Here is a 27968-nt window from a genome sequence, read left to right on the forward strand (position 1 = left end):
ATGTAGGAATAAATAGCAGACATCCTGAAGAAGAAACCAGGACAGGTGAAGTCTGAGTTAAGCAGAACAAGTGCTTTAATTGGTTTGAGTGAAGGCTTATGGAATGGAGTGTTTTATTATTATATCATCAATAAATGTGAAGAACAATAAATGTACAACATCAGGTCGGCTTTCTGCCACTGAGAGGGAGCTCACCAACCATAGTCTCTCACACACACACACACACACACACACACACACACACACACACACACACACACACACACACACACACACACACACACACACACACACACACACACACACACACACACACACACACACACACACACACACACACACACACACACACACACACACACACACACACACACACACACACACACACACACACACACACACACACACACACACACACGTATATAGTTTAAGTACTCAGGGCTGTGGTGAAGCCGGAGGAACGTCCTGCAGGGGAGAGGTTTCCTGGCCCTGATGTGTGTTGGATCCACTTCTTGCATGCAAAATTCAGTGTGATCAACTTGCTCATGAGCATGTTCAAAACTCTTATCTTTGGATTATAATTCATTATTTAAATCCACAAGGATTTGTTTAAGTTTCAATTTTAAAAAGCCAAATGAAACGTCCCCCTCTCAGCAGACCTTGTCCCGGCCTCCGGTCATGAGCATATGTTAATTCTTACATTTTTCCCTTTTACGCTCGATGAACCACACGGACACTTTGGACATGTTCACATATGAGCGACACACATCTCGCACTATCTCCCAGTAGAGAAACAATCAAATCAACAAAGGTAGAATTCAAACAGACACATTACACAGAAAAAACTCTTGCTCTTCAAGCTCATGTGGGGTAGTTGTGATCGCTGAAAGATGCTTTTTGGCAAGTGAACGCTGGCAGCGGGTTGACGGGTCGACGTGGTGACGGAGTTCATTCATGAGAGCAAACAACTTATTCCTGCCAATGTACAGCAGCAGCGCACGTGTGTTACAACTGTCTTTACAGTGTGACATTGTCTTCATCACAAAAAAATCCAGAGATAAAGGAAAAAAAAAAAAAACACTCCCAGCATGCACTGCTCTGTTTTCTACTGCTGCTTATGTTTGACTAAAGGAAGCCTCCAGGGCCGAACAGACTCGATTGAACTTGATTGTGTTTCCCTCGTTCCCGATTTTTTTCTCCTTATGACACAACCTACGAACATCAACAACAAAACAGCCCATTTATAGTGACAGAACACAGAAATATCAAAGAACCACTGACTATCAGCTGACAACCTCCCCACTGACCACAAGCAGGTGGATGTGGGTCACACACAAAAAAAGTTGGGAAGCGAGAGAACATGAACATGTTTCAGAAATGAACGGAGCTTGTGCATTGGAACTGAGTGAAATTTTGGACGAACACAAACATAAATCCAAAATAAAAACAATAATCACAATCCTTAAATGTGACCGCATCTGTGGTAAGCGGGTGATGATGATGCTGACGGGGCCCCTGAAGCGGGTGAAGCCATCGGAACACGTACGCACGCACGCACGCACGCGCGCACAGAATTATTTAGAATGATTATCTGAATGTACAGAATCTTCAAATTAATTTTTTTGCCAGTTAAAACACAATCATTTGAATGGTTTTGTTGAACTGAGTGAAAACACAGAGGGGTGTTGGGAGACGGTTGAAAACAAAGTGGGAAATAACGCATGTTTAAGTAAACACACTATTATTAAAATAACCTTTTACCTTTGTTTAAAAAAAAAAAGATTACAAAATATAAAATTAAATGATTTTGGAGTATAAAGGCACACATCTTGCACAGTGTATACAATGAAACACAGTTATTTAAAGCATGGTGAGGACTATTTATCACTGAACACGGCTCACGAATGTGGGTAAAGTGGAGACACGAGAGAACCTGAACTGCCGACAACACACACTAGAGGGCGAAGGAAGTTTAGTCCTGTGACATGCAAGTTTTTAACAACTTTTTTTTCTTTTTCGAGGTACATCTACACTAAGCATTGTATAAATTCAAGCACAATCATTCTTCATTTACCACAGCACCAGCATTCATTCCCACGGGTGGCTCCTTTTCTTTTCTTTTTTTTTTTTAAATACAACTATATTTCATGACTAAAATCCAATGTAAAAATATAAATGTGAATATATTCTATGATATCCAAGCAAACATATTGCAGTGGAAGCTTTTTGCATGGGTAAGAATAGTCAAGGAGGACGACGTCACTTGTTTTAGTTGGTTACCGAGAGGTGATACACAACGTCAAGCGCACAACAAACTTTACTCACTCACAAGTATATTGCATTTCCCTTGTTAAGACCGTTTCAACTAATTGGGATCAGATTCGTAACATTTGGTTCCTTTCCTCTTGTGCAAAATATACAAAAATACAAACAAACCTACCACTGACACGAAAAAAAATATTACCACATCAATTCACAACTGCCAAATTCAAACACAGATAAACCACCTTTAAAAAAAACGTTGTCAACAACAACAACAACAACACATGACAACAACAGTGAGTAACAGACTCACGGCTGAGGTTAGAGAAGAGAGCGATGATGACTCAACAACACGCATCTTTACATCTGCAGATACTCTTTCCAACCTCCCCCTCCCCCATTCTTTTCCCACCATACAACTTTTGAACACACACACACACACACACACACACACACACACACACACACACACACACACACACACACACACACACACACACACACACACACACACACACACACACACACACACACACACACACACACACACACACACACACACACACACACACACACACACACACACACACACACACCGTTCGCCATCACTGGGTGTGTGCTGGTACGATTTGTTGGAGGTAAACTGCCTTATGTTTGCCCTGAATGCACAGTCACAATCGCACTGTTGCCTGGTCCCAAAACCTGCCACGGCGCCGCTGCCACAGAACAACTTCCATAGAGGATTGGAAAGGTGAATTTACAAATGCCCTGTAAACAATTCACCCACGTTTCGTCCCTGGCAATAGCGGTAAATTCCTCCCGAACAACCCCAGTGAGTTGCACCCGTTGGCGAGAGCCGACAGAGGAGACAGGGTTTGACGTCAGGCTTCTGAGATTCAATTCTACGAGAGCCTAGTTCCTTTTCCTCCTTGTTGCAGCGCGTGTAACAGAAGAGAGCCCAACCTCTAACAACATAAAAGTGCAACATTTAAATTTTTTTTTCTATTTTACTTATAAGGTGTTGATGGCAACAAAACGTTGAGGGCCGCTGGTGTTTTGAGGAGCGACTTTCTCTCCACAGCCACACAGGACTTCTGGTTGCTGCCCTGTCACAGGGAACAGAAACACTGGCTAACTAACAATGCCCAACATATTCCGAGTGAACGACACTAAAGAGAAGCTCCCCTGCTCCTCATTTGAAGCATCTTTACCTCTGTCAGACTGTAAATCGCTGTACGTCACGACGAAGCAAAAAGGGACAGAATGCTGTTTCAATTTGTTGTGAACGAGTGAAATTCCCCTAATGAGAAGTGTCGGTTTGACTGTGTGGCGAGAGGATAACCCAGAAGCTCAGTTCATCATCTGTACACACGAAGGAACGCGGAGGATAGGAACAGACTATGAATGACGGAGGAGGAGGAGGAACCAAAAGAGGAAAATTTGTTTGGCTGAGTGCCTGTATAGCATTCGGGGGGGGATCTGTTGGCTGCCTATTGGAAGACTGCGTCCTACTTCCTGAAATAAAGCAATTGCATTAGGCGAGGCTCAACATTTCATTTTTTTTTTTTTTACTATATCCCACTCAAGCTTTCTCTCCACTAGAGGAACCTTGTGCCGTCATCTGATCTCGCAAAGGAAAGACAATTACCAACATCAATATTTGTATATCTCTAAAATAGTTCGAAAAATTGCAGGGTGCCGGATGTTATGTTAGAGGCAATAAAAAAAAAGCCATATTCCCACATAAACAACCACAGACAAAACACGATATCAAAAAAAAAAAATACATAATGACTTGAACACTTGCTTTCAACACCCTTATCATCCAAAGTAACACGTGGACAAAACTCAACCGAGGAGAGGTTCAATGTAAACGAATGATGGGTTGTTGTTGTTTTTTTTTAGCTGCAGAGCGAACCACCCCCCCTCTGAGAGAGAGTGAGAAACATGAGGGATGAGGAGGATGGATGAGGGAGAGCGAGACAAAGCCATCACAGCACCTTATTGATTCAGCCTCTCCATGGTTTTCCCTCTCCGTCACTTTTCTACTAACCCCCCCACCCCCACCCCCCATGTGCCACTGTGCTTCCCTGTCACTCCTGGAGACTATGACAGGATATTGGTTATGAAATCATGAAACCTCTTGGAGTACTGCTCTGGGTTCACCGTGGAGATCTCTGCTCCGGCCTGCATGGGGACACAGAGACAAATGACGTTCACTGAATAGTAGGCGGCTGGCGAGATCCTTGGATGTAGAGAAGAAAAAAACAACATATCAAAAATAAAATTACGTATTTCAAAATGGGAATAGCTTTTACATTGTCTGTACCGGTGGTGAGATCTGGTTCAGAATGGATGTTATTGGGTGTGTTTGTCAGAATCAGAGTGCACATGATTTAGTGCTTGGACAAAACAAAACAAACTTCTTTTGTGAAACTGGTTTCATGCACCTCTTAGGAACTTGCCTGGTGGGCTTAGGGGTCAGAGTCACAGGACGCATCATGTTCCTTTCAACTCATTTGCTGAGTGAGAAAACACACGGTCACAGTTGCGCACAAGCTAATCATAAGGTTGAGAATGATGTTTGAGCGAGAACTGATTATTCTGGTGGGTAGCAGCTGGAAAAGGGTTTAGAACCTCTGGTGTAGAGTATATTTGTGAATAGTCTTTTTTTACCCTTTTCTGAAAAGAAGCATTTAAATTGCTCTTGTATGCAACCACCTACCCCGTGTTTGACAGTCTTGGCGGCATGGGCAGCTTTCTTCTTGGCATCATAATGCTGCAGGATGTCTATGATAGCCATGAAGTAAACCTCCTTCCTGGGAGCACCTGAGGTTGAAAACAAATGCACCTTAAATGAGAATCTATATGCACAAGACTGCCAACAAAAAAAAAAGAAAAAAGAAAGCTATTGTGAGATATGGTGTAACAACCATAAAGAAGGCCACAACACCCAGTAGGGGGAGCTCTCAGTATTACATGTATCATAGTAGCAGCTGATTACTCACCGTCATTGCTTTTGATGGCGTAGACGTCAATGGTGGGATCGAACTCTCCCGGCAACAGAGGCTTGGTGCTGTCCAGGGTGTTGCTGGGGCTGTCGGGGGGCGTCCCAATGCCCCCTCCGTCGCTCTCCCCCTCCTCCTCGGCATCGTTGTCCTCGCTTTCCACCTCCTCCTGCTCGGATCGCTCCACATCGTGGATCCCCACCAGCAGACTGTAGTCCATGAGCTTCAGCTGGGCCAGGAACTGGGGAGATGAGCAGTGTGACGAGCAAAGAAAGAGAAGAGGGAAATTTGCATATATATATTCACAGTGAGCAAGCATAGAGCACAGAGAGAGAGATCGATGGATACAGAGGTGTACTTTATTTGCGGTTTCAGTCGTATCTAACTGTTGACACGTACCTCCACATCTTTCCTGAGCTTCTCCAGGAACATCTTCTTGTTCTCCCCGTCAATGTAGATCTTCTGCCCGTCATTGATGAAGTCATTGTCCTTGTAAGTGGGCAGCTCCTTGGCCTGCCCATGAGTATTGACCCAAAAATAAAAATAAATAAATAAATAAGAAACCCACCACACTTTGAAACTGATGACATGGTACTACAGCAAGTAGAGCTGGGCAATAAACGTGACAGAATCCTGGTGCTTAAATCAAGCGTCAATTTTTAAAAAGTTTTAGAAGGCGAGAAACAAATTAAATTCTTCCAATCACACACAGTTTGAATCCTTGAATATAATTCAATATTTGGTCAAAAACAGCACATGATGAAAATAGTGACTAAAGGCAGTGACTTCAGCATCAGTGTTCTTTATCCTTTTACCCCAGAGGACTACAAAAAATATTGACATTTGTCATTTGACATAGGACTAATACATTGTATATTGGCGTTTTGTTCAACTGCAAAAAATCGTATTTCAAAATGAACAGTAACAGAGATTTATTCATAGCAATAAGTCATGTCAACCGTGCGTTTTAATGCATTGCCCTGACAAGACAGTCCTGCATGTTGAAATACCCAGTAGACGAGGCTCTGAGCCTGTGGTTTGTTAGATGAGTCCGTCTGATTCAGCCAAACACGACATACATTAGTGGTCAAAATGAGTTGGCCAACAAAGTACGGGCAGTCCGTCCAAACTACGGCCGACCTCTTTTCAGGCTAAATGATTTAACTGGGTGAAACAGTACATGCGGGATGCTCGCAGCAGGGCACAGATCCATCTGATGCACTGATTCGCATTTTTTTCCATATTGTTTACGGTGAAATGTATTCACTTCTCAGCACCGTGAAACAAACAGCACTCTTCAATTTGTTTTGTCTGTGTGTGTGTGTGTGTGTGTGTGTGTGTGTGTGTGTGTGTGTGTGTGAGAGAGACACCTTTTTAAAGAGATTTGGACATTTTTGTATTTATAAAAATGCATCTGGTAGATCCATAAACTTTGTGTCAAGAAAAAGTAAAAAGAATGTCCAACTCAAAGCAATGACACGGTGGGCTGGACACTGAAAAGCATATGTTTCACTTAGTTTACTAACATCGTCCATCCAAGATTCTTATACAGGAAACCAGATTGTGATTTGCAGTATATATAAACTGCGTTTTATGACCCCATAAAGCCGGCATACCTTTCTGACAGGTCCCACAATTCAGCCGAGAACCGGAACTAAGCGGTTTCCTATTTAAGTGTCTATCTACTGGGATTCAAAAACCAGGCTGCTGCAACACTGGCAGCAGCCTGTAGGGGGAAGAGTTGTCATTTGAGGGGGGAAGGGGGGCGGGGCCTAGTTCTGAGTCACTGAGGAAAAAGAAGAGCAGGAAATGAGGCAACAGGGCAGCAGCAGCAGCAGCGGTGTAGCTACTACATGGTTTCTATGGCAGCAGCAGAAGAGCAGCGACAAATAACAGCACTAGTATGAGCTCTGACAGACAAACACACGCGCACACACACCTTCAGAATACACCGTTACACAGATGAACACAGGAATACATCTCACAAAAAGTAGGACATTTCAGCACATATATCCCTGAATATATACACAGACATAGACCTCCAATTAAATGCAATAAATATGGCATGAATAACTAGAATAGCCTGTAGATAAAAGCGACATAAAAAAAAGTTAATGAACATAAAATGAGAGCATTTTTATGTCTGTCACCTCAACTGAAAGCTCAGCTCGCACATTCATCCAGCTTTCTTCAAACCCATTTTCAACCGTCTTCTACCTCCAGCAGTCGTTTCTAAGTGGTTCAGCGCGTCTCATGCTTATTTAAAGTCACACAAAGGATTCTATATGTTGGCCTATTGTTGATTTTCCACATTTAGGTCTTAAGAAGGAAAAGAGAAATATATATTAGAAAAGATTAAAAACGAATTTCTTTGACAATGTTGCCATCTCTCTGTCCCAGGGGAACAAAGCTGTGTAGAATTTATTATATGCTATCACTGATGTTGATGCAGTGTAAGATGCGTATATCATTTATGTGTAATTACTGAGTACAAATTGCTCTTGATAAATGTGCTTCTAGTAGTTGGCGCCTAAACGTGTAACATATTAACAAGACTGATGTTTATTAAAAAATAATGTGAATATCTTCAATGAAATGGGGGGAAAAAAGTTTTTCTTTTGAGTGCCTTCAGGCTGGACTAGTGGCACATACTGTACAGCTCATGGCTTAGATAAGCCTTTAGCTAATGCCCTAAGGCACCAACTCATTCATTGCCAAAAGCACGTACCTCATCAATTTGGACTGTGAAACATTTGAAGGTTTTGTGTACGGCACTCAATAGTTTCAGCCTCTAACCAACAAAGCAACACATTCTCCCTCCACTATGATCATCTTTTGAACAGTGTAAGTGTGTATTTTCTGTTTCCATCTCTGGATACAGAACTTTTTTTTTGTCGTCTCTCCCGTTAATGCCACCACCTTACTCTTCCACTTCTTGTTCTCCAGTGTTTCAGATACATGTAGGTGTCATTGGTGGAATGGTGAGAGAGAAAGAAAAATAAAAGATCTCTCCGGCAAAGCTAAAACTGAACGTGGTGACAAGTTGAGCAAAAGGTGATGAGAAATGTGCAAAAATATGGCCTTTAAATAAATGTGCATCAGCCTGGAGAGGATGAGGAAACGATAATGCTCGGCCGCACAAAAGGAAATTAAAAAATAAAATAAGATTGGTTTAATAGATCATGCCTGGTATAGGAGCCCTGGTTCTCTTACATCTCTTACGTGTTTCATGGCGCAGTAAAAGCGCGTGGCAATCCGCAGTGTTTGCAGCCTTTGCTGAACGTTACCAGATTTGGGCCGCGCGGGCACATCCTCTGGTGGGGGCGGCTGCTAGAAAGGGGGGGGGGAGCGAGGGAGGGACGGTAGGGGTAGAGGAGAGAAGAAAGGAGAGAGGAAGGAAGTTGGAAGTAAAGGCAAAGTGTTTAAAATGTAACAGAACACAATTTTTTTTCTCTTTTTTTTCAAATTGGTTGGAGGGTTGGAAAGGGCATCAACGCGAAAGATCCATATGACCAATCGAGACGTTTATAATTTTATAAGACATCTTTACATTGGCTTGGTGAAGAGAGTGGACATTTGTGAGCAACACGTTCATTCTATGACAATGTAAATAACTTTTTTTTTTGCAATTAAATCCTTTCCATGCTTATTTCATGTATTGATAGGATTTCAGACCACTGAAGGTCAAGATTTAGGAGTTGTATTGTCATATGCATAACTCTGGTCTGCCTACACTGTGAAGACGTGTAGAGAAGGGAAACGCCACTCTGAGGACACTACGAGCTGGAAATAAACTGAGCAAAGGAAACAACTGTGAACTAATTTGCGTTCTAGGAACATTTGAGGGACTATTTCTACGAGCTTACAACATAAGCGGCTGCTGATGAAATATCGAGGCACTTCACACTCAATCACACCAACAAATTCAAGCCATGTGTGCCCAACAGAGAGACCAGCTGGTGCTGGTGTGAGGAGAGAAAGAAGAGTAAACAAAACAACAAGCGGAACGCCGCTGAGCGGAGACACAGGTGGTATTTCACCAGTGGCCATCTAATAACAGACAAACACAACCGCTACCACGGGAATGTATTGCTACCACGCCAGAAAAAGAAAAAATTATAAATCTCAAGATACAACAAGATGTTTTCATATTATCACAACTTATAATGTTTGATGTTTTAACGCTATCATTTCCAAAATTTTAAAGCGTGAAACTGGTGAGATTCTGCCTCTACTGAGTTGTAGTAGCAGTAAGTAGGTTCATTCACCGTTTCCTCATTCAAACACATGATAACACATGAACCATTTCGCATTAAAACAAGATAAATATTCTATTTTTATGAACAGAAAAGCTTCATGTTATAACGTCATACGTTACAAAAAATGTGAAAATATTTTATTACGTGATAAACATCAAACTTTTAAAATTATTATTTAGATAAGTGTTTTGTTTTTTTCTGGAGTGGCAGAGATTTACTTTTGTATATGAAAACTGCAAACGCAAAAATCTCCTCAAAGTTTGCTAAATTGGGGGTCAGTGTCCTAAATTGGTCTTGGACAAGTTTTTGAGATCAACCATAAATTTAATAGACTTACAATTTGACGGGCCCAAATTTATCTGCTTGTCCTCTAGTTAAGATAGTGAACATGTTACCTTACTGACCACTTGCTTTACATTAGGATGTGCCAGGAAGCCAATTGCTGCTGTTAAGCTGCCAGAACCCTGAGAGAGCAGCTTTAAGAACCAAACCGAAATGTATGTTCAAAAAACAACAACAACAAAAAAAACATGTACATGGGGTAGAAGAGAACGTGTCCACAATGTGCAACAGAATGGGAGCTGGTGTTCGTACAGGTCGGACATGTGTTAGAAATCATGTAGCTTAAAAAAGAAGATGCAAAAAAACCCATCATAGAACCATGCAGATACATGCATGAAAGGGAGACGGTTCATGCGGTCAGGTGAGAGCCCTGCCATGCTTGTTGTTTGTGCTTGTGTGTGTGTGAAGCAATTTCTATACACACACACACACACAAACACACAACACCCACACACCCACACACACACTCTACCTTCTGAACGAAACGCATAATTTCATTTCCCATTCATTTGGCATGATGAAACCGCTTCTTTGTTCTGCTGGTCGAGCTGCAGTGTGTGTGTGTGTGAGAGAGAGTGTAATGTCCACATACTAAACCTCATTTGAAGGAGACACATTTAGTCATAGCCACCGAGAACTCATGGAGGGCAACTGCAGTTTGATTTTCATGTTTCTTGTCAGATTCAGCGCACATTCAAAAGTGTGTGGTCACCTTTTGTATTTTGCGAGCTAGTTAAAACCGGTAAAGCTTCCCAGTAATGGTTAGTAGCTGCATTTCATTAAAAGGTCAAACAACCACACAAATCACCATAGACATAACCTAGTATTAATCTGTAATTTTGAAGTCGGTGTTGTGAAAATAACATTCATGTTAGCTCAGCACAATGAATCCTGTCACTTCTAATATACCATAAATGGCGTTTCACACACACACACACACACACACACACACAGACACACACACACACACACACACACACACACGCACACACGCACACACGCACGCACGCACGCACACGCACACGCACACGCACGCACACGCACACGCACACGCACACGCACACGCACACGCACACGCACACGCACACGCACACGCGCACACACACACACGCGCGTTAAATCCTCAGAAGCTTTATCATCTGTTTTAACCCCAATGTTTTGTTTCTTCTTCCGTGTAAAGGAGGCTATATCTAGTTTGGGGAATCCCTGGAGTCGGCCATGCCTTGCTGCATGGTGCCCCTGCGGTCAAGCCACTGTAAGATCGAGTGGAAAGTTCAACCCCCTCTGGGTCAAAGCTGTGGAACTATCACATATTTAAAGAAAGAGAAAAAAACACACCTCGTTTTCAGGATCAGACAGACCTTTGCAGAGTGACATGTGGAGACATGCAATGAAAAAAAAAATCTTTGGACAACCATTCCTTTAAAATAAAGCAAAGCTACTGGGTCATAAGAACAGTGCTCCAAAGTCATAATGTTCAAAGGTCAACAATTATTATCGCACATAAGGTCAAAGCAAGATATATAAAGTCTGTATCTGCTAAAATATCCATTTGAATTTTTAGTTAGAGCAATTTTAACAGGAAGCAAAGTGAACCAGCTGGTCCCTCAAAATTTAAGCAGCAATTCATTTTTGAAAGGCAGACCCACAACGTCTCTCACAACAAACAGAAACATGTACATCACTATCAAACACAAAATCTCTAGCTCATATATACCCCCCCCCCCCCCACACACACACACACCCCCCTCCCCCACACACACACACACACACCCTTCAACACAATCACAGCAAGCGGGGGAGATGATGGCACAGCGTAAGCAAGGTTAGAGGGGATGAAGCAAATTAAAGAAACAGATAGCGTGCAGGGACGAGAAGGGAATGGTGTGATTAAGTAGGTGCTAAATGAACGAGATGGATATTCGCTATTGTCATTCCCCACCCAAAGGGGAAAATGAAAGCAGACACCAGAGTTGTGTTAGTTTGGGCCATTTGGCTGATGACAGTGAGCCTGGAACTGTTTGAAACTGTGCTGGTTATTGAAACCACCGGAAACTGTTTGCTCTCTCTCGTTCTCTAATTGACCACGTGGCTTTAACAGGCTCGTTTCCAGTGCATCACCATCGGTGGTTAAGTGACCTGAAAGAAAGTTTCTGTTCCATATTTGGTGTATTTGTAAAACGATGTTCCTGTTTGACTGCCCTTGTTCCTTCTGTAAAAAATGACATCAGAATCGAGATGTCAGCAAGGTGCAAGGTGTCCGTTTGGTGAATCCGCACACGACTCTGACTTCCATTATCATCAGAGTCAGCTTGACTTTCAGCGACATGCTACATGATGTGCTCAAAAGACAGAGGTCTGTTCAAAAGACAAAAAAACAACCTTTTTAAGTAAGATGTGTGTGGAGTTATGCCTATTGGTTGTCTTGTTTTATTTACTCCACCGCACTAAGAAAAGTGGAAGATACAGTGGCTTGCACATAAAAACCAAAACCAAAAATTAAAATGTTTCAAAATATGCTGGCGGTGTGGATTGTCCTGTTTCTGCTGACTGATCTGTAAATCTATGACGTTTCTAAACGTTAGTTCAATGCACTTTTAAATTGAATTTTGTGTTTTATTATCATTATTTCAATTGACAGTTTAAAGCATAATGTAAAAGTTATGATTTTGGGCTTAAGTTTCAACTGGTGTGTGTATGTACAACAGTGGATCCTGGCTCACGGCAGGTGCCTGTACCTTCTCCTTGTCGCTGGCCTCTCTTGCCACAGTGGAACCCTAAAAAAAAAAAAGAAGAAGAAAGGAAATTACTCTCCATAACCCAGTTGTTACAAGAACCACTGGAAAGTCTCGCTCTGGTCTTCTCCCTCGCCACCCTTCTTACACTCATCCCTGCAGATACGCACAACCCCTTGTGCATGCCTGAACACAGAAGCTCACCCAATTAGGCAAGCAAGGCGCAACATGGCTTAAAATGGCTTCACTCTGTTCTGAGGCGGGTTATCTCTCTAAACCCTGTTTTAGGATATTTATTACCCAGTGGCTAATGTCTTATGATAAACCTAAAGCCAAACCAAATTTAACCAACTATGGGGAAATTCCCAGGATTGACTTGTACATGCTTTATATAAAATATAACAGGCTTTTATTTTTCACACTCTACACTCTTTTTTTGAATGGAAGAGTTATGTTGAGTAAATCTAAACAGACAGGCAGAGATTCCTCAATTTAAAGTTAGGCTCTCTGATCAAATTTTCTTTTCCATGCTTCCTTATTTTCTTTGATCGGTCCTCCCCTCCTACCTTGAGATCGTATTTTTTGTAGACAGAAAGGCGGTGGGAGAAAACATTGCGCGTAACAATCATGTAGGTCTCGTCTCCGTCCACGGTGAGTCGGTACATCCCCAGAAACTGAGGCAGGAGTGTGTTGCCATGGCACTCCACAATAAACTACAAAAAAAAAAAAAGGATTGAGGATTATTCGCTCATTTCAATTCACCTGATCTACAAAGAGGGCTTTAATCTGCTAAAATAACATGAATTTCTGTAATCCGATACATTTTTGGTAATTTACTCAGACTGCCGAAAAAAAGTTGTATAGTTGCATTAATAAAGAATCAGGCACATGTCTGTGAAGGTGCTTGGCTTGTGCGGTTTGTGCTGTAGGCCTGTGTGACAGTTTATAATGCAGGAAGATAAAAAGGGCACTGGCTGATATCAAAATGATGTATGTGTGATTATAATGTAGTCACATTTTGTATGACTTATGTTGTATGACAATGTCCCTGAAGAGACTGTTTTCGAGGTATTTCCAAAGACACAGAATCAGGACTTTTATGTATTATTCCTACGATCTGCTGTAATTACCTGATGGTATTTCTTTAGAATGTTGTGCATTTCCGCCACATCCTCGCTGCTGATGGTCTTGATGACGTAGCGTTTGTCATAAGAGGTGTGGAAGCGGGCCCCACTCCGTCCCTGGGCCTCACTGTTCAAGGGAGCACTACGTGTCAGAGAGTTCTGAAAACATACAGAGAAAAGACAGAAAGGTAACAATAAATAGTTTGATCAGGATGAACAATCAGTACCCACATTGGCCTCTCATCACTCGTTTAAATAACCGATGAGGAAATGACATTTTCACGAATAGTTGGATGGTCAACAGAGCCTCTCCTCCTATATGTTTGATGAAGCTCACACCACAGGTTGTCGTAGCTCTACCTTCTTTGTGTCCGACCACCTCTCAGCCTAAACATATGGAATTCTGACCCCATGCGCCTGCTGCCTGTCCAGGCTACACACAGACAGAAACAGCTGCCACCCAGACTTTGGAGCTCAATAGTAACATGATCCAACACCCCTGGCTCAATGCTTCATTCTCCAAGAATTCCCAGTGTCCTCTTCCCTTATTCCCCCCTCCCTACTTCAACTCGCAGCACCAATTGCTTTTTATTGCAAAGTGAGAACTAACCTTTGAGGTTCCTACTAAAACAATTTCTAAAATGCTTTTTTTTTCTTCTTGTGGTTAGACCCCAAAATGAGTTTCAGTCTTGTTTCTGACGTCCACCTACAGTCCAGATGCTGGTGGAACACTGAAGTGCTGTTGTCAGAGGCTGAACATGATTAAGAGGCAATTTGCCTGAGGCTGGCATAGATGAAAAGATTGTGATATCCTTAAGTCCCCCCAACCACCAAGCATTTATTATAATGTGTGGGGAAAAAGGTTAATCTGTTTGCACCTCACTTAAGACTACAAAAACTTATGGTAACACCGCTAGCATTGCTCATTAAAACTAAAGGTTACCGGTGCATGTCATCAAAGAAGCAGGCTTGCAGCGGGTGTTAACCATTGGCTGTAATTAGGAATGTTAACAGTGTAATTAGAAATAATGTCAAAAGGCTGCCTTCTGAGCAAGGTCAAAAAAATTGGACAAACAAATAAACCTCCTGACCATAATGCAACTGGTGCTTCATGTGATTAAAAGTGGTTTAATGTTGAGAATGTGGCAGCGTTCCCCCGCACAGGCCGCTGTCTTAACACCCCTGACTGCCCACTCTCTTCAGCCAGCCGAACCCTGATGTAAACATGTGAGAGGGACAGCTGCACTGAGCTGGGACACGATGACCTCCAAATACTGCCAACTCACTGCCTGCACTGGGAACGGGGATTTACTGGGGGAAAGAGGGAAGGAAGACGAGGAGTGGGCCGAAACACGAGGGGGAGAGGAAAAAGCGCAACAGAGCAACAATTTCCTTTAGTTAAGACTGCGACCAGAGTGGTTTTGGAATCGTTACAAAGTGTTTATTTATTGTGCTGGCGGCACCAGAGGATTGTTTATTAGGTACAGTCAAATGATGTGATTGTCGACAGTAGCTGAGCCAGTGTACACCAATCAAATAGTGCAAAGTGACAAAAAGAAACAGGAGCATTTGACTCAGAGGAGCAAGTGATAGTGTTGCCAGGCTTGTCTGTGACATTTGTGACAATGACGTACCAAGAAGTCCTGATCATCGATGCCAAACCTCTCTCGGAGGTTTCGAAACACCAGAGGGCAGTACTCCTTGAGCTTGAAATGGCTGGGCATGTTCTCCCTGTGTGCGCACACAAAAAGAATCAAGACATTATAAATTACATTTTGAGAGATGCTGTGACTACTGAAGAATATTTTAAAGCAATTATGAGAGTAAAAACGTATTGTACAGTGTCAAATGTTTTGTAAAATACAGTCAGTAATAAAAATAAAAAATCTTACTTATTGAAGAGGTGGTTGTCCACTTTGATCTTAGAATAGGCCTTGAAGTCGTCTGGCATGAGCATGATGGGAATCTGAACATGGCTTAACTCATTTATCTGGAGAGGAAGAAAAAGAAATGGAAGAGATGAGTGATGTAGCTTGGGAGACAAATCAGTCTAAAACATGTGAAGTGAAATCACAGTAAAAACTATTTCCATGTTTCCACATGCTGGTGCAACAGTCAGCACTCGCATAACATGAATGCTCAGGACATTAAATCCTATTTCTGTAAAATACAGTAAGGCACATATGTTTTTGGTTCTGGTGTCTGCGTACGCAAAGCTTCACCACCTTTTTTTGCACAAAAACTACTCACATCATTTATCATTTTTGTTATCCATCTCATGAGGAAAATGTGGTTTGTATACGTACAATAGACTCAACTTGCACCTCAAGATCTTTCCTCCCCCAACCAAAGCCATCTGATGACAAAATATCTGGGCTAAATTTTGATCCGGGCCAAGCGTTTTGGTCCAGGTCATTATTTAATCGTGAACTCCAGCACAGAAGATTGAGAGGAGACCAGTTTATAGATTTGATTTCAGGTGGATGTAGTCTGCATTGTTAAAGGAGAACTGCAGGTGAGAGGTGAGGAGTGGAAATGTTGCCAGAGCTGCTGCGGCTCAAAGGTGTTTTACATGCGTAGCTGAAGACAAGATAGAGACTCGCCAGAGAGAGAAGAGTCAGAGAAAAATGAATGTGTGTGTGTGCGTGTGTCTCAGGAGAAGAGAGCGAGGCTCGGTGTCGCTCCTGCTACAAAGATAATCATGATATCCTGTCGTCTGTGATACACTGCTATCTTCACATCTGCAGTGTTGGGAAACATTCGACTGAAAAAGAAAAGAAAAAAAAGAGTTTCAAGAGCAGTCTTGTTTCTCTATCACATAGGACATATTTGAATCCCGCTTATGACGATTAAATAAACTGGATGTCGCCGACCATCAGGTGATATTAACTGCACGTTTATGGTCATGATAGCCATTGAACAAAATGCGTTGTATAACTGGAGTTTCAGATAAACCTTGCACAATGAATAAAAACAGTGGGGCTTCAGACATACGGTACGTTGCAGGAGTTTCCATTTGGAGCTGGCCATGCATCACGTTGCTGTAATACATAGACCTGACATTTGTTATGACTCAGGCACAGCTTGATACACATAATGTGTGTGTGCGTTCGTGCGTTCGTGCGTTCGTGCGCTCCAGGCAGTGAGGCTGGCAGGTTGCTTCAGTCTATTAATAACTTGTCATTCCACCAATCACATTTGTACTGCAGGTGCTCTGAATAAACTCAAACACTAAAACTCTGATTGACTGTAATAATAACAAAACATGTCTTTCTCTGCAGAATGGTCCCAAATAAGGCTGTGCAACAATATTATATATAATTATTTATACATATATGATTCCAAACTCTTACCAGTCAAGACAAAACACATACCTAAAATATGGGCTGATGGCTTGGGTATGAAAAGTCCAAAACGGACCAGGAAAAAATTATTAGAGTAATCAAGTTGTCTAAATTTTAATTTCTGCTTAATTGACAGGAAGGAATTAGTTATTTAAGAACTTCCATAATTGTTTATAGGCGGTATTGTGCAGACAGCGAAGAGTCATATCACAATTGTAGCCGCTGCCTTTGAAAAGGGAGCCCATATTTCTTACCATTGGGGATTGTCCGTTAGTGCTGTCACTTCTTTCCGAATCAATTTGTTTTTCATATGCAGCCACAGACATCCATTAAGGAAAGGGAGGAGCTCCCAATGTCTCCCAGTTTCCCCATGATAATTTGACGTTAAACAATTATTGCTGTCATTATCCATGAGTCTCAAGAGTGTCATATACAGGACTGAAATCAAATTGAAGAAGTTATCTTTCAACAAATACTGTATTTGTCTAAAGAATACCTTTTTCAAACCTCCTCTTCAACATGTCTAGGGTAATAATGCTCATGATTTTGCTCTGGACCAATGCCAACATATTGAATCTATCAATTCTTTAAATCGGATGTTTACAGGCATTTTGTGCCAACCCATGTTGGTTTGGACAATGGTTTAGTCTGGCATAACTTGATAGGAGATTTTCTTTAGCCAGCAAACTGGCTACTTGCTGCCAGCTCCAGTTTTGGGTGATGAGTGTTTAAACCGTTATTTTAAAAAGTGAGACAGTTTTTATCTGATTTATTTGGAGCCTGCAAGCACAGAGTGCCCACAGTACAGGATTGATGCCGATTCCAACACAGCATGAAAACACAATGTAAAACAGAGTAAAACTGTTTCAATTTCACAGTTATTTCTGCAGCAGTTATACATTTGTGCTGCTATCTTAATCCTATCCTGGGTGTCCCAGCACAAAAAATGACATAAACATGGCCAGTGGAAAAGGGGAAAGTCATTGACAACACACTCGAACCTGAGCAGGAAGCTTAGACCAGAGAATGTACATTTTTGAATCGACAGTTCACTCCCATGAGTCTTATGGACAATCACGGAATCCTTAGTGTTGAAACTCTAGCACTAAATACAGCGATTAGCCCATGGACATATAATAACTTGAGAGGCTATGAGGTCGAGCAGGTGGTCATCAAAGGTCAACCGATTATAACATTAACGCTTCGATTCACCGAATTGTTTCAATCCCTTTTTTAATTTGGTGAATACAATGTGTGTAAAGAAAGGACTCTGACCTACTTGCTTGACTGGTCATGTAAAACAAAAGCTTGGGCAGTGACCAGCAAAGGTCTGCCTTTGTATACAATTGCAACCTTGCCTTTATCAAACTCAGCCTACATACATTCATTGGGCAGAGCTGTGTTTCGAGGCTGTTTACTTTAGTTACACCACTATAACTTTGTCTTATACGAGAGGAGAACGTCACAATCGAATGTATCAAACAGACTGATATCTCTGGACTTCACATTTTCTATAGGATTATTGTAAGCTTTTAAGCCGTGGAAGGGAAAGAAAAGGAGGACGAGAACATTACTAACAGGACTGACAGCAGAAGAGTATTGTTAAAAAGGAAACCGGCGAGATGAAGACAAAGCAAAAGAAATGAGTCTCAAAAGAGAAGGTAAAAAAAAAAAAAAAACAGCATGGAAAAATTACAGAAAGGAGGGCATAAGTGACACAGAGACGGCAGAACATTTAAGTCCACTGATGTCATATCCGAGTGTGTTTTTGTGTCCTGGTGTGACAGGCGCTGATGTCACAGTGATGCTGCAGCACAGATGCCTTCTGGGTACTCGATGGGGAGATGTCGCCTAATCGACAAAGCCGTTTTTTCACACAAGGGTAGAGACAACGCCGGATCTCTCGTTCTCTCTCTCACACACTCATACGAGGACACTAGTGTACTGAATGCTAATGCAAGTCTCAGCTATGAAAATTATTATTGACACAGGCATGTAAATATAAAAATGAAGTAAAAATGTCTGTTAGATAAATAGATATATACTAGGCTCCTTGAATAGGTCCACAATACAGTTCTCATCAGTTTGAAATATCCCCATCATGGTGCTGTTTTGGTGACATATGGTCTAGTTACTGTAATTATATGCAAGCTACCCTAAAATCTGTAAAAGAGAGCACAATAGTCTATGTCAGAATATTAGCCTCTTTTTTTTTTTTTTACAAATCATGTTTTTGCTTTGGGCACATCTCAAAATGATGCCATTGTGCGGCTGCTTCTGTACATATCGTGCCTGTGCCGACATGGCAGTGCGACTCATCCGGTATATTGACGCGACAGTCCCTTCTAGCACCTAATCCACATTAAATAATGTGTCGCGCTCCTATACTGTCTGCCGAGCTTGTGTCATAGTTTCTACATTTTGTTTAATCAGATGCATCCAGCGTATCTGCTTATCTTCCTGCAGCAATCAAACTTGCAGACAAATTTCACACCGCAGCTTCCTGTTTGTCTCCAGGGTGACGAGGACTGGTTTTCCGGCCCAGAATGAAGCAAGTGCGCACGGTTGCTCCATTGGACAGGAAGTTGGTGAAGAGAGCGTGCTCTGTCAGCAGCGTGGCATAGTGTTATCTCTCTGAACAATGACAGACAGATGACTTGCGCTTAGCAGATGACAGCCACATAAAGGCGTTGACAGCAAAGAGAGTCAAAAAAACTTGGCACAAAACTCTGAAAAATAATAAAAAAAGAATTGGGTCATTTCTGAGGTGCGAGATATACTGTAAAAGGGGTAATGAAAATGTCAGATTGGAGAGAACCCTTTCCCAAAGTTAGATATGGAAAAAAAAAGCTGCACTAATCAGCATATGAAGTCTGAAGGGAGACATTTCACAATGAACAGGAAAGCTATGACTCTTTCATGTACTTTATCTTTTCCAATTCCTGACTCAGTTACTGACTAATGTGTTCCTCATGTAAAAAGTCAGTACAGCGATGAGCCAATTCTGTCAAGTTCCTCTTGTAATGTGTCTTTGTTTGTAAAGGTCAAAGATCACATATACGCCACCTAATTCAAACAAAGTCCTCCGTTTTTGTCACTGGTGTTGCCAAATATTATCTCCACTCCTGAGTCCAGTGTGTTGGAAATCTTGATTTTCTCAAGAAATTAACGAATAATCATTCAAATATAACAAAATTGTCTACAAGTAGGGCTGGGCGATAAAACGATAACGATATGTATCACGATAGACACGTAATCAATATCAATAGCAAATACGTTCGATAGAACGTTTCGATAATTTTTTTTTCCTTGTTGGAAGAAACCGGAGCAAAGAGTCTACCTTCGCCGGCTGCTAGCTTCTTAGGTCAAAAAAGAAAAATGATCAATAATTATCGATATCGACCGATATGAAACACTTATATCGTGATACAGTTTTCAGCCATATCGCCCAGCCCTATCTACAAGTCATATTTAATTGAATCAAAGTCAAGAGTACAACAGAGTCTGTTCAGCTGGATAAGAGCTCCTTCACCATAGAATGGATCAGAGGTCTGACCCAGCAATATTTTTTACGTGAACAAGTTTTCCTTCTGCTCTTGAAATATTGCTTTGAAGGTAGCAAGAGTCAGGGAAGTGAACAAATCTGGACCCATTCCAATTTTTTAAAAACTGAAACTCGACAATCAAAGTGAGATATTTATCTGCTCAGACGTTGCGAGCTGTCTTTACGACCAACAGAGTAGAGAAAGACTTGCAATAGGGGAGAGCAACAGAGAGGGAGAAAACAGCACCATTGTGTGTGTATTGTATATTTTAATTTGTAGTCATATTGCACCATGCCCAGTGTTATTGGATAAAGCTGTCAATTGCGAGGGGGTAATTGGACGTGTTTAGGAAAGAAGTACCTCCTACTACTGAAAGGCGCTGGCGCACCACAACGCACTTCCTCTCAGCCTAAAAACAAGATATGAGAGTGTAAGTGGCTCTAATTAAAGTGTGTTCAAGACTGACTGATCATGCAATTAACTAATAGATAAGGGTGTAAATATAATAAGCAGCTATGAGTTTGCAGTCTGGCAAAAGCTATACACAATACAGCGCAGCTGTTTTTGTATTGTTTTTATACAGCGACAGATTGCAAACTCATCAACACTTATTTCAATATTTTTCCAAGCAACACTCACACTTCAACCACCAACTCAACATCATCACTCTTGTATTTTTAGGGGAATGATTCAAAGAAATACACAAAAACCACTGAGCCTTAAACAACTTCCTGAATGTCCACGTGAGGTAAACTTCCTGACCATAACCTGACATAATATTAGTGAAATACAAAGATAATGGCATACAGTGCAGATACAGCTGGATGGAGATTTACCCTTTAACAGTCAGATAGTGGGCATCAAAGGTCACATATAGCTGTAGTGGATTGAGCAGAGTGCGGACTTGATCTTTCACTGGCCGCTTACAGAGGCATTGCGTCATCACCTGACCTGTTGTGTTATCCCATAACCATTCAGTGTGTTGCAATTTTAACAATATCCAGATAAAGACAAAAACAGCAGCAACACAAAATCAAACCGAAGCCATTTTAACGGGAAAGCCCTAAACACAGTACAACATTATATCGGGGTGTGGATGTCAGTGAATCAATAGCCCACCGAAAGGAATGAATATAAAATTGGGAGATAAACTTCAAACTACTCCATCATCAGTGTTTCTTTTGGATTCATTCAAGGGAAAGTCCAACAACTCACGTCTACGTACAGTCGAGGAGACGGATTTAAATCACTGATCAAAGCGCTTTGTTCAAGGTATTTTAATCGTCAATATCTTGGCGCTGTTGGAAATACCTAAATTGTACAGTTAATCTTATAACTGATATCAGCTAAAGAAAACAAGTCTATTTTTAGTCAGTGCCATTCATTCAATTGGACTCATTCTACTGAAGTGTGTTTCCAAGTCTTAAATTGCAGTAGACTAATGTGCAAGGTAAACCAAACCAATACAGCATACAAGTAATACGATAAGCAATTATTACACACACACACACACACACACACACACACACACACACACACACACACACACACACACACACACACACACACACACACACACACACACACACACACACACACACACACACACACACACACACACACACACACACACACACACACACACACACACACACACACACACAGAGTCTGTTGTAATGTCAGTGCTACGAAAGGGCAGCTATTAAAGGATATAGTGGTTCAGACTGACTGTGCAACAAACAGGCTTATGATATCTGGCCTGTCCCGCTGAGTGAATGTAGCTACTCAGCAACATGTAGCATCGCATTTGGAAAAGGAGTGTGTGTGTGTGTGTGTGCCATGACACCATTTTTTATTTTTTTTTGTATTAAGGAGATGCTTCCACAAGTTCTCTATCTGTCACTGCCTGAGGGTGCTTGGATGCAAGACTCAAGCTTTTCTCTTCTCCTCAAGCATAATCATCACGAATATTAGCTGTCAAGAATATTAGCTGTAAGTCTAGGGATATTTATAGAAACCCTTTCTTATGCAATCCAAAGAACCACACTCGTCTATACTCTATCAGACAGAAAGGTAGGACAGAGCAAAGAAAGGGGGCGGGGAGTGGAAGTGAGCCACATGGAGAGGACAACACAGAAAAGGGCATTGGAAGAAAAAAACTGAATGAACCTGCAGGTTTGGGAGAGTTTTATGGAGGTTTTTACAAAAATGTTACCATCTTTAGGCCTGTGATAGTATAAAGCCAAAGGGAATCATGAACACAGTTTATTATCTTTACAAATACAGGAGCAGGCGATGTGCAATAGCAGGTTAGGAGCTGCTCAAAGCTGTGATTACACCAGAGCCGCCTTAAAGCGTGACGATGCAGCTTTTTGAAACAGGTGACAAATCTAAAGGAAAGTCAACTGTGGAACACAGCCTAACATGTGTCTAGCAGTACACCTAAAAAAACACACCTCACTGAAAACCAGAGCCAGAACTGTTCTTTATTTGTAATCTTATGCAAACTTAAAACCAGAAAATACTTTTGTGATGACAAGTTTGCGATTGATCTTGTAGACTTTTATTCAGTTTGAGCCTTTGCAAACCACAAAGCATCATCCACTGAAAAAAGGCTTTGGCCTCAATCCATTTCTGTAAAACCACGAGCTGTGTAACCTATTTAGGCTCTGAGGGACGCAAGTGAAATTTCAAAGTATTAGGAATAAAGCAAAAATGGGCAACCTGTCAAAGAAGGTTATTTTCGGCAAGCAGCAACACACCTCTTGCGTCGCAAAGAAATTTCAAGAGATCATATTCCTTGCTCTTTTCAGATAGTACACAAAAAATGACTCTGATGACACACCTGGGCCATAAAAACGTATAATTTATTAATGTGCTTCATGGTGCGCTGTTTTACTCATTGAACAAAACATCATCTTCTCGCAAAACTTCTCTTCAACACAAAATTCCATTTATCATCTGAAGCACCATCAGGCAGCACTGTCGCTATGCATAGATTTTGGGCTGCACACGTACATCCACATAGGGGTCCACGCAGACATGAGCGGGTGTATAAATTATAATGTTATACAGTTTATACAGAAAGTTTTTATAATAGGTTGTAGCCAACCAATTAAAAAAACGTACTATACAAAAAACAAATGACAACAAACCAAAGCCCAAAACAATCTTCACTGAGCCTTTTTAAAACCAGTAAATGTAGCAACAAGACTACATTTAACTATCTCAGTTACATTCAAAATCAACAAAACCTGAAATCTTAATGGCTTTTACATTTTCTCATCTTATTCTTGCAAAAAAAAAGTTGTGGATGGAGGTATTTAGTTGTTTATAGTTTTCGTGAACAATATCAAGACTATTTGTTGATATGTGCGTGTGTTTGCATGTTGCCTCTGCAGTCTGGTTACATTCCCCAGGCATCCTTATTATTCCTTGGCACTGTCCTGTTATTTAACACTTGAAACTGTAGGGGCAGTAACTCAGTGGCTCAATGTGGTGACCTGAGAATGTCAACTTATTTTGCCAATGGTATGAGAAACAGAGTTATCAATTGATGAGGAAAACAGCTGGGGAGGCAGCCTAAGGCACAAGGAGGAAACGTGCTGGCGGCAGCCCTGCTCTGTTACGCAATCCAGGAGAAAAGTTCGAACATGTAGATCCTCCAAACGTGTAGATTGTTATAGTTGCGAGTCAGTGGCCTAAGTAGACCACATGAATGAGACAGAGAATGTTCATGATATGATCCTGGATTGGACCTGCTACTCTATTAGACATGCATGGACAACAAACACAGAGAGATGATCTAAATGAGACCAATCAATTATAATATGAATTTGTTAGGATATGAATCCAAAGGTTTACTCTAGATATCCTGAGACTCATCTGCATACACAACAGCAGTTGCTAAGAAACTGCAACCACACTGATTTTAACAGTTAAACAATGTTTAATTTTTGAGAAGTGAAAAAAACCCACCATATATTTACAGCTCCCATGAAAAGAAACTACAAGCAGAACAGGTTGGGGACTTGGTTTCATCGATATCCATAAAATCACCAGTGCTCTGCTATGAAGTCCGTTTAAATTTCAAGTTGCAATCTCAGCTGTCTAGAAACTTTAAACATCCAGTCTCTCAGTCCGGCAGAGAGACTGTCCTTATTGCAGACATGTCTGAGCTGGCTGTGACCTCTCAACCCGCTCATGGACTCTTCTGTCGAGCAGTGACCTTTATCCTGTCAACAACAAGGGTGTATGGAAAATGGAAAAGGCTGTTTTTTATATATCTTAGCGTAGATACAAATGTCAACGGGATAGTAAATGAGGTTTGATTACTTCTGGAACCAAACCAGCACATTTCCCTTTTACATTGAACCTCTATAGGAAAGGATTTATGCTTCCTAGGATGACAGTCTAGCTGATCATATGACTGATATCATATCTGACACTGACGTCTGTTAAAAAGTAGTGGATAATGTATCAATGTTCATCTAGGCATGTCAAGTGATATTTTAAAAGTAAATGGACCGACTACAAATCTGCATAAAGGAAAAGCTTGTGTGTGTATCTTGCTTCACGTCTCAGGCTTAACACCGCAGCCAGGTGACCGTAATCCATCTACAGACGACAGCTTAGATACAGATTCAGCTCTAAACCGTCTTGGCCTCATATATGTTCGGTTATGTAGGCGCTGTGTAATCCATAATAAACTGCCATCCTAAACGTCGGGCCAAAAATCAAATGCCAAAAAGAATGTGTCAGACATAGCATATGTTTACAGAAATGTAAACTTATGTAGTGATGTTTAGCTACAAAGTTTCACCAGGTGTTTATAGTAAGTCAGCTAGGGCTGCAACAAACGATTATTTTGATAATCAATTTATCTGTCGATTATTTTCTCGATCAATCGATTAAAAGTTTGGTCAATGAAATAGGGGGAAATGTCAATTAAACAATTGACGATTAATTCAGTAGTCGATTACTAATCGATGAATTGATTAATTGTCGCAGCTCTAAAGTTAACTCCAGTAAATGTGACTCACTAAGTTAATACCAAATAATAGTAATATGCAAGTGATATTTGTTATGAATCTCTAAACCTTATATACTTTTAATTTACAACTGAAATGAATGAATTCTGGATTAAATTGCTACAGTGGCCACAGCCACCGGTAAACTTTTATACTGTCTGTTGACCACTGCCCCATGCAACAAAATGAAGCAGGACAACCACATGAATTAACAGCAAGGAGGCAGAGCAGCACTTCATATCAAGGGGCCAAAATGCTCTTAATAAACTATAAACTGTTGTCATCATTTACTCTATTAGGTCATGGGAACCATTTCAGACAAACATAAATAGACGATGAGTTCAGATGCCTCCAATGCAAAAACCACGTTCTGAAAAACAGAGTAAAGGTTGAAGGAGGACGTATAGGAGGCAAACTGCAGGACCCAAAGATTAATATAGCCTTAGTCAATTCATCGAGCACCATCTTTATGTGTGCTATAATAATGTGTGTGAAACATTTGTGTAAGGTTTAATACGCAGAAATATTTGCGTGTCCTCTGCCTGCCAAGCCCCCATAACATATGTGTATTGGCAAATATTCCGCAGAAAGGAAGAGAAAGCGAGTGGAGATAAGCTGTCTTGCATGGGAAGATCTGCTCTCATGACACACAGCCCTTGCAGCTTATCCTACATGTGCACAACAGGAAGCCAGTATAAGAGACACACACACACACACACACACACACACAAACACACACACACACCTAATAGCATGGGAGTTGTAACTGTACAGAGCGGACCAAAGAACACTGTACGAGTCCAGCACACTCGCAGCCAATCACACTGTGGTCAGCCGTTGGACAGCTGTCATCTCGTACTTGTCAATCAGCTGACAGTTGACAGCAAGTAGCTCAAGCTTTGTGTGGCTCTTCAGGGGGGGCACTACTGTGAATCGTAATGTGAAGATTACATGGTTTGACTCACCGAATGGTTGACTCCCCACATGAGCACGCTGAACAGAGGGTCGCTGGCACGGAAGAGCTTCACTTTCTGGGCAACGAAGTGCTTCTTCTTGGTCTTCGTTTTGCTCGCAATGGATGCGGCGATGCTGCTCGCCGAAGCCATCTTAACGCGAACTGGCTGGTTTGGCGCAAGTCTGTGCGATGATCTCGACAGAGTTCTCCTCCCCTCGCTCGGAGCTGGCACCGCGAACACCGGCTCACGATTCACTGACGCCGCCGCTATTCATTCGGGCTGCTCGCAAATCAAAGTGGCCCGAGTATTGTCTTCATCCGACGCCCAACGCAGCTCGATGGCCCTAACCTCGACAAGGATGAGTACGAGCCCCCCGCCCCCGCATCAAGTTAACACCGCTGCTCTCCTTCGCCCAACATACCGCCGCTTCCCGCAGCCCACATCACAAGTCCCCTCTCTTCCTTCCTCGACCCGCCCGGAGCACTCCGCGCCCCCCGCGAGGGAGCTCTCACTGGGCTGGCGTTGGCAAAGCCGACCGGCTAGCTGGCTAGCTAGCAAAACACCCAGCGGGAAATTTCGGGAAATTTTTTGAACGTGTAAAACGGTAAAAAAAAAAAAATAAATAAAACAAAACGTGAAGGGGGGAACGAAAATCTAACTATGAGGAAACAGTAAGGAAGATGACACGTTACTGGAGCGGAGTGGCAAACTGAACGCTCTTGACTGCCAGCTAACGCGAGTCGCTCCGACCTTCTCCTGCGAGCGGACGGCACAAAGCAGGACTCCGCTCGCCAGCTAGCTGCCACTTAGCCTGCGGGCTAACTCTCAACGCTAAGCTAGCAACTTTAGCACGCGGCTCGCCTGCGACGCGTTCGTGGTCAGTCCGCAGAGGTCGGCGCGCCTCCTGTCATGTTCTTGCGCCGTTCGTGTTCAAACGCCGCGGAGCAGATGTCTGGGGCGCACGGTCTGCGGGTGGCCACCGACTCCGTCTGCCGCACTGTGGGTTCATGTGTGCCGCTGTCAAATGACAGCTCGGCGGAGGGGAGGTGACAGCCCGCTGCGCGCTGCAGTGTCTGTGGCGCTGATTCGCTGCAGCCCTCTCCGCACAGGGCCCCGCGCTGCTCCCCTCTGCCTTTTCTTTAGCAGCGCACGCACACGCGAGTCCTTTCCTACATCAGCCCTTCATTTTGCCATTCAAATATCAAAGTTGTGATTATTGACTCGCGAATCGGGAATCTGCACTGAGTGTGAAAATATGACATTGACTGGATCATCTGCCCCCCTTTGCAGCTCAATCTTATCATGCATTGGAATAATAACCTGCACATCAACCCATCCACCCACCCCCTCCCCCCTTCCCCCA

The 27968-nt window shown here is 42.1% G+C and overlaps 1 protein-coding gene across 5 annotated transcripts; it reads right to left on the reverse strand.

Annotated features, from left to right (window-relative positions):
• Positions 1 to 51: 51 nt before the first annotated feature.
• Positions 52 to 27885, reverse strand: pip4k2aa (phosphatidylinositol-5-phosphate 4-kinase, type II, alpha a). 5 transcript variants are annotated; one of them, XM_035619751.2, is made up of 11 exons: positions 26615 to 27885; positions 15623 to 15720; positions 15365 to 15461; positions 13737 to 13889; positions 13173 to 13319; positions 12610 to 12648; positions 8493 to 8597; positions 5670 to 5783; positions 5271 to 5511; positions 4988 to 5091; positions 52 to 4449 (listed from the first exon to the last, which is right to left on the reverse strand). In XM_035619751.2, exons 1-11 carry the CDS (start codon positions 26753 to 26755, stop codon positions 4369 to 4371), a joined length of 1320 nt encoding a protein of 439 aa, XP_035475644.1. In that variant the 5' UTR covers positions 26756 to 27885; the 3' UTR covers positions 52 to 4368. The 5 variants fall into 5 exon arrangements, with proteins under 5 accessions (XP_035475644.1, XP_035475642.1, XP_035475643.1 ...); XM_035619749.2 differs by having other exon boundaries at positions 8484 to 8597; XM_035619750.2 differs by having other exon boundaries at positions 8493 to 8600.
• Positions 27886 to 27968: the final 83 nt, after the last annotated feature.

This window comes from Scophthalmus maximus, chromosome 21 (genome assembly GCF_022379125.1).
Source record: "Scophthalmus maximus strain ysfricsl-2021 chromosome 21, ASM2237912v1, whole genome shotgun sequence".
Taxonomy (NCBI): Eukaryota; Metazoa; Chordata; class Actinopteri; order Pleuronectiformes; family Scophthalmidae; genus Scophthalmus; species Scophthalmus maximus.

Excerpts from the sequence above, each read along its gene's own strand:
- pip4k2aa (XM_035619748.2), bottom strand. The coding sequence starts at position 26,755 with ATGGCTTCGGCGAGCAGCATCGCCGCATCCATTGCGAGCAAAACGAAG. Across the intron at positions 13,890-15,364 it reads TCGATGATCAGGACTTCTTG|AACTCTCTGACACGTAGTGC; the intron begins GTACGTCATTGT and ends GTATGTTTTCAG. Across the intron at positions 13,320-13,736 it reads TTCTAAAGAAATACCATCAG|TTTATTGTGGAGTGCCATGG; the intron begins GTAATTACAGCA and ends TTTTTTTTGTAG.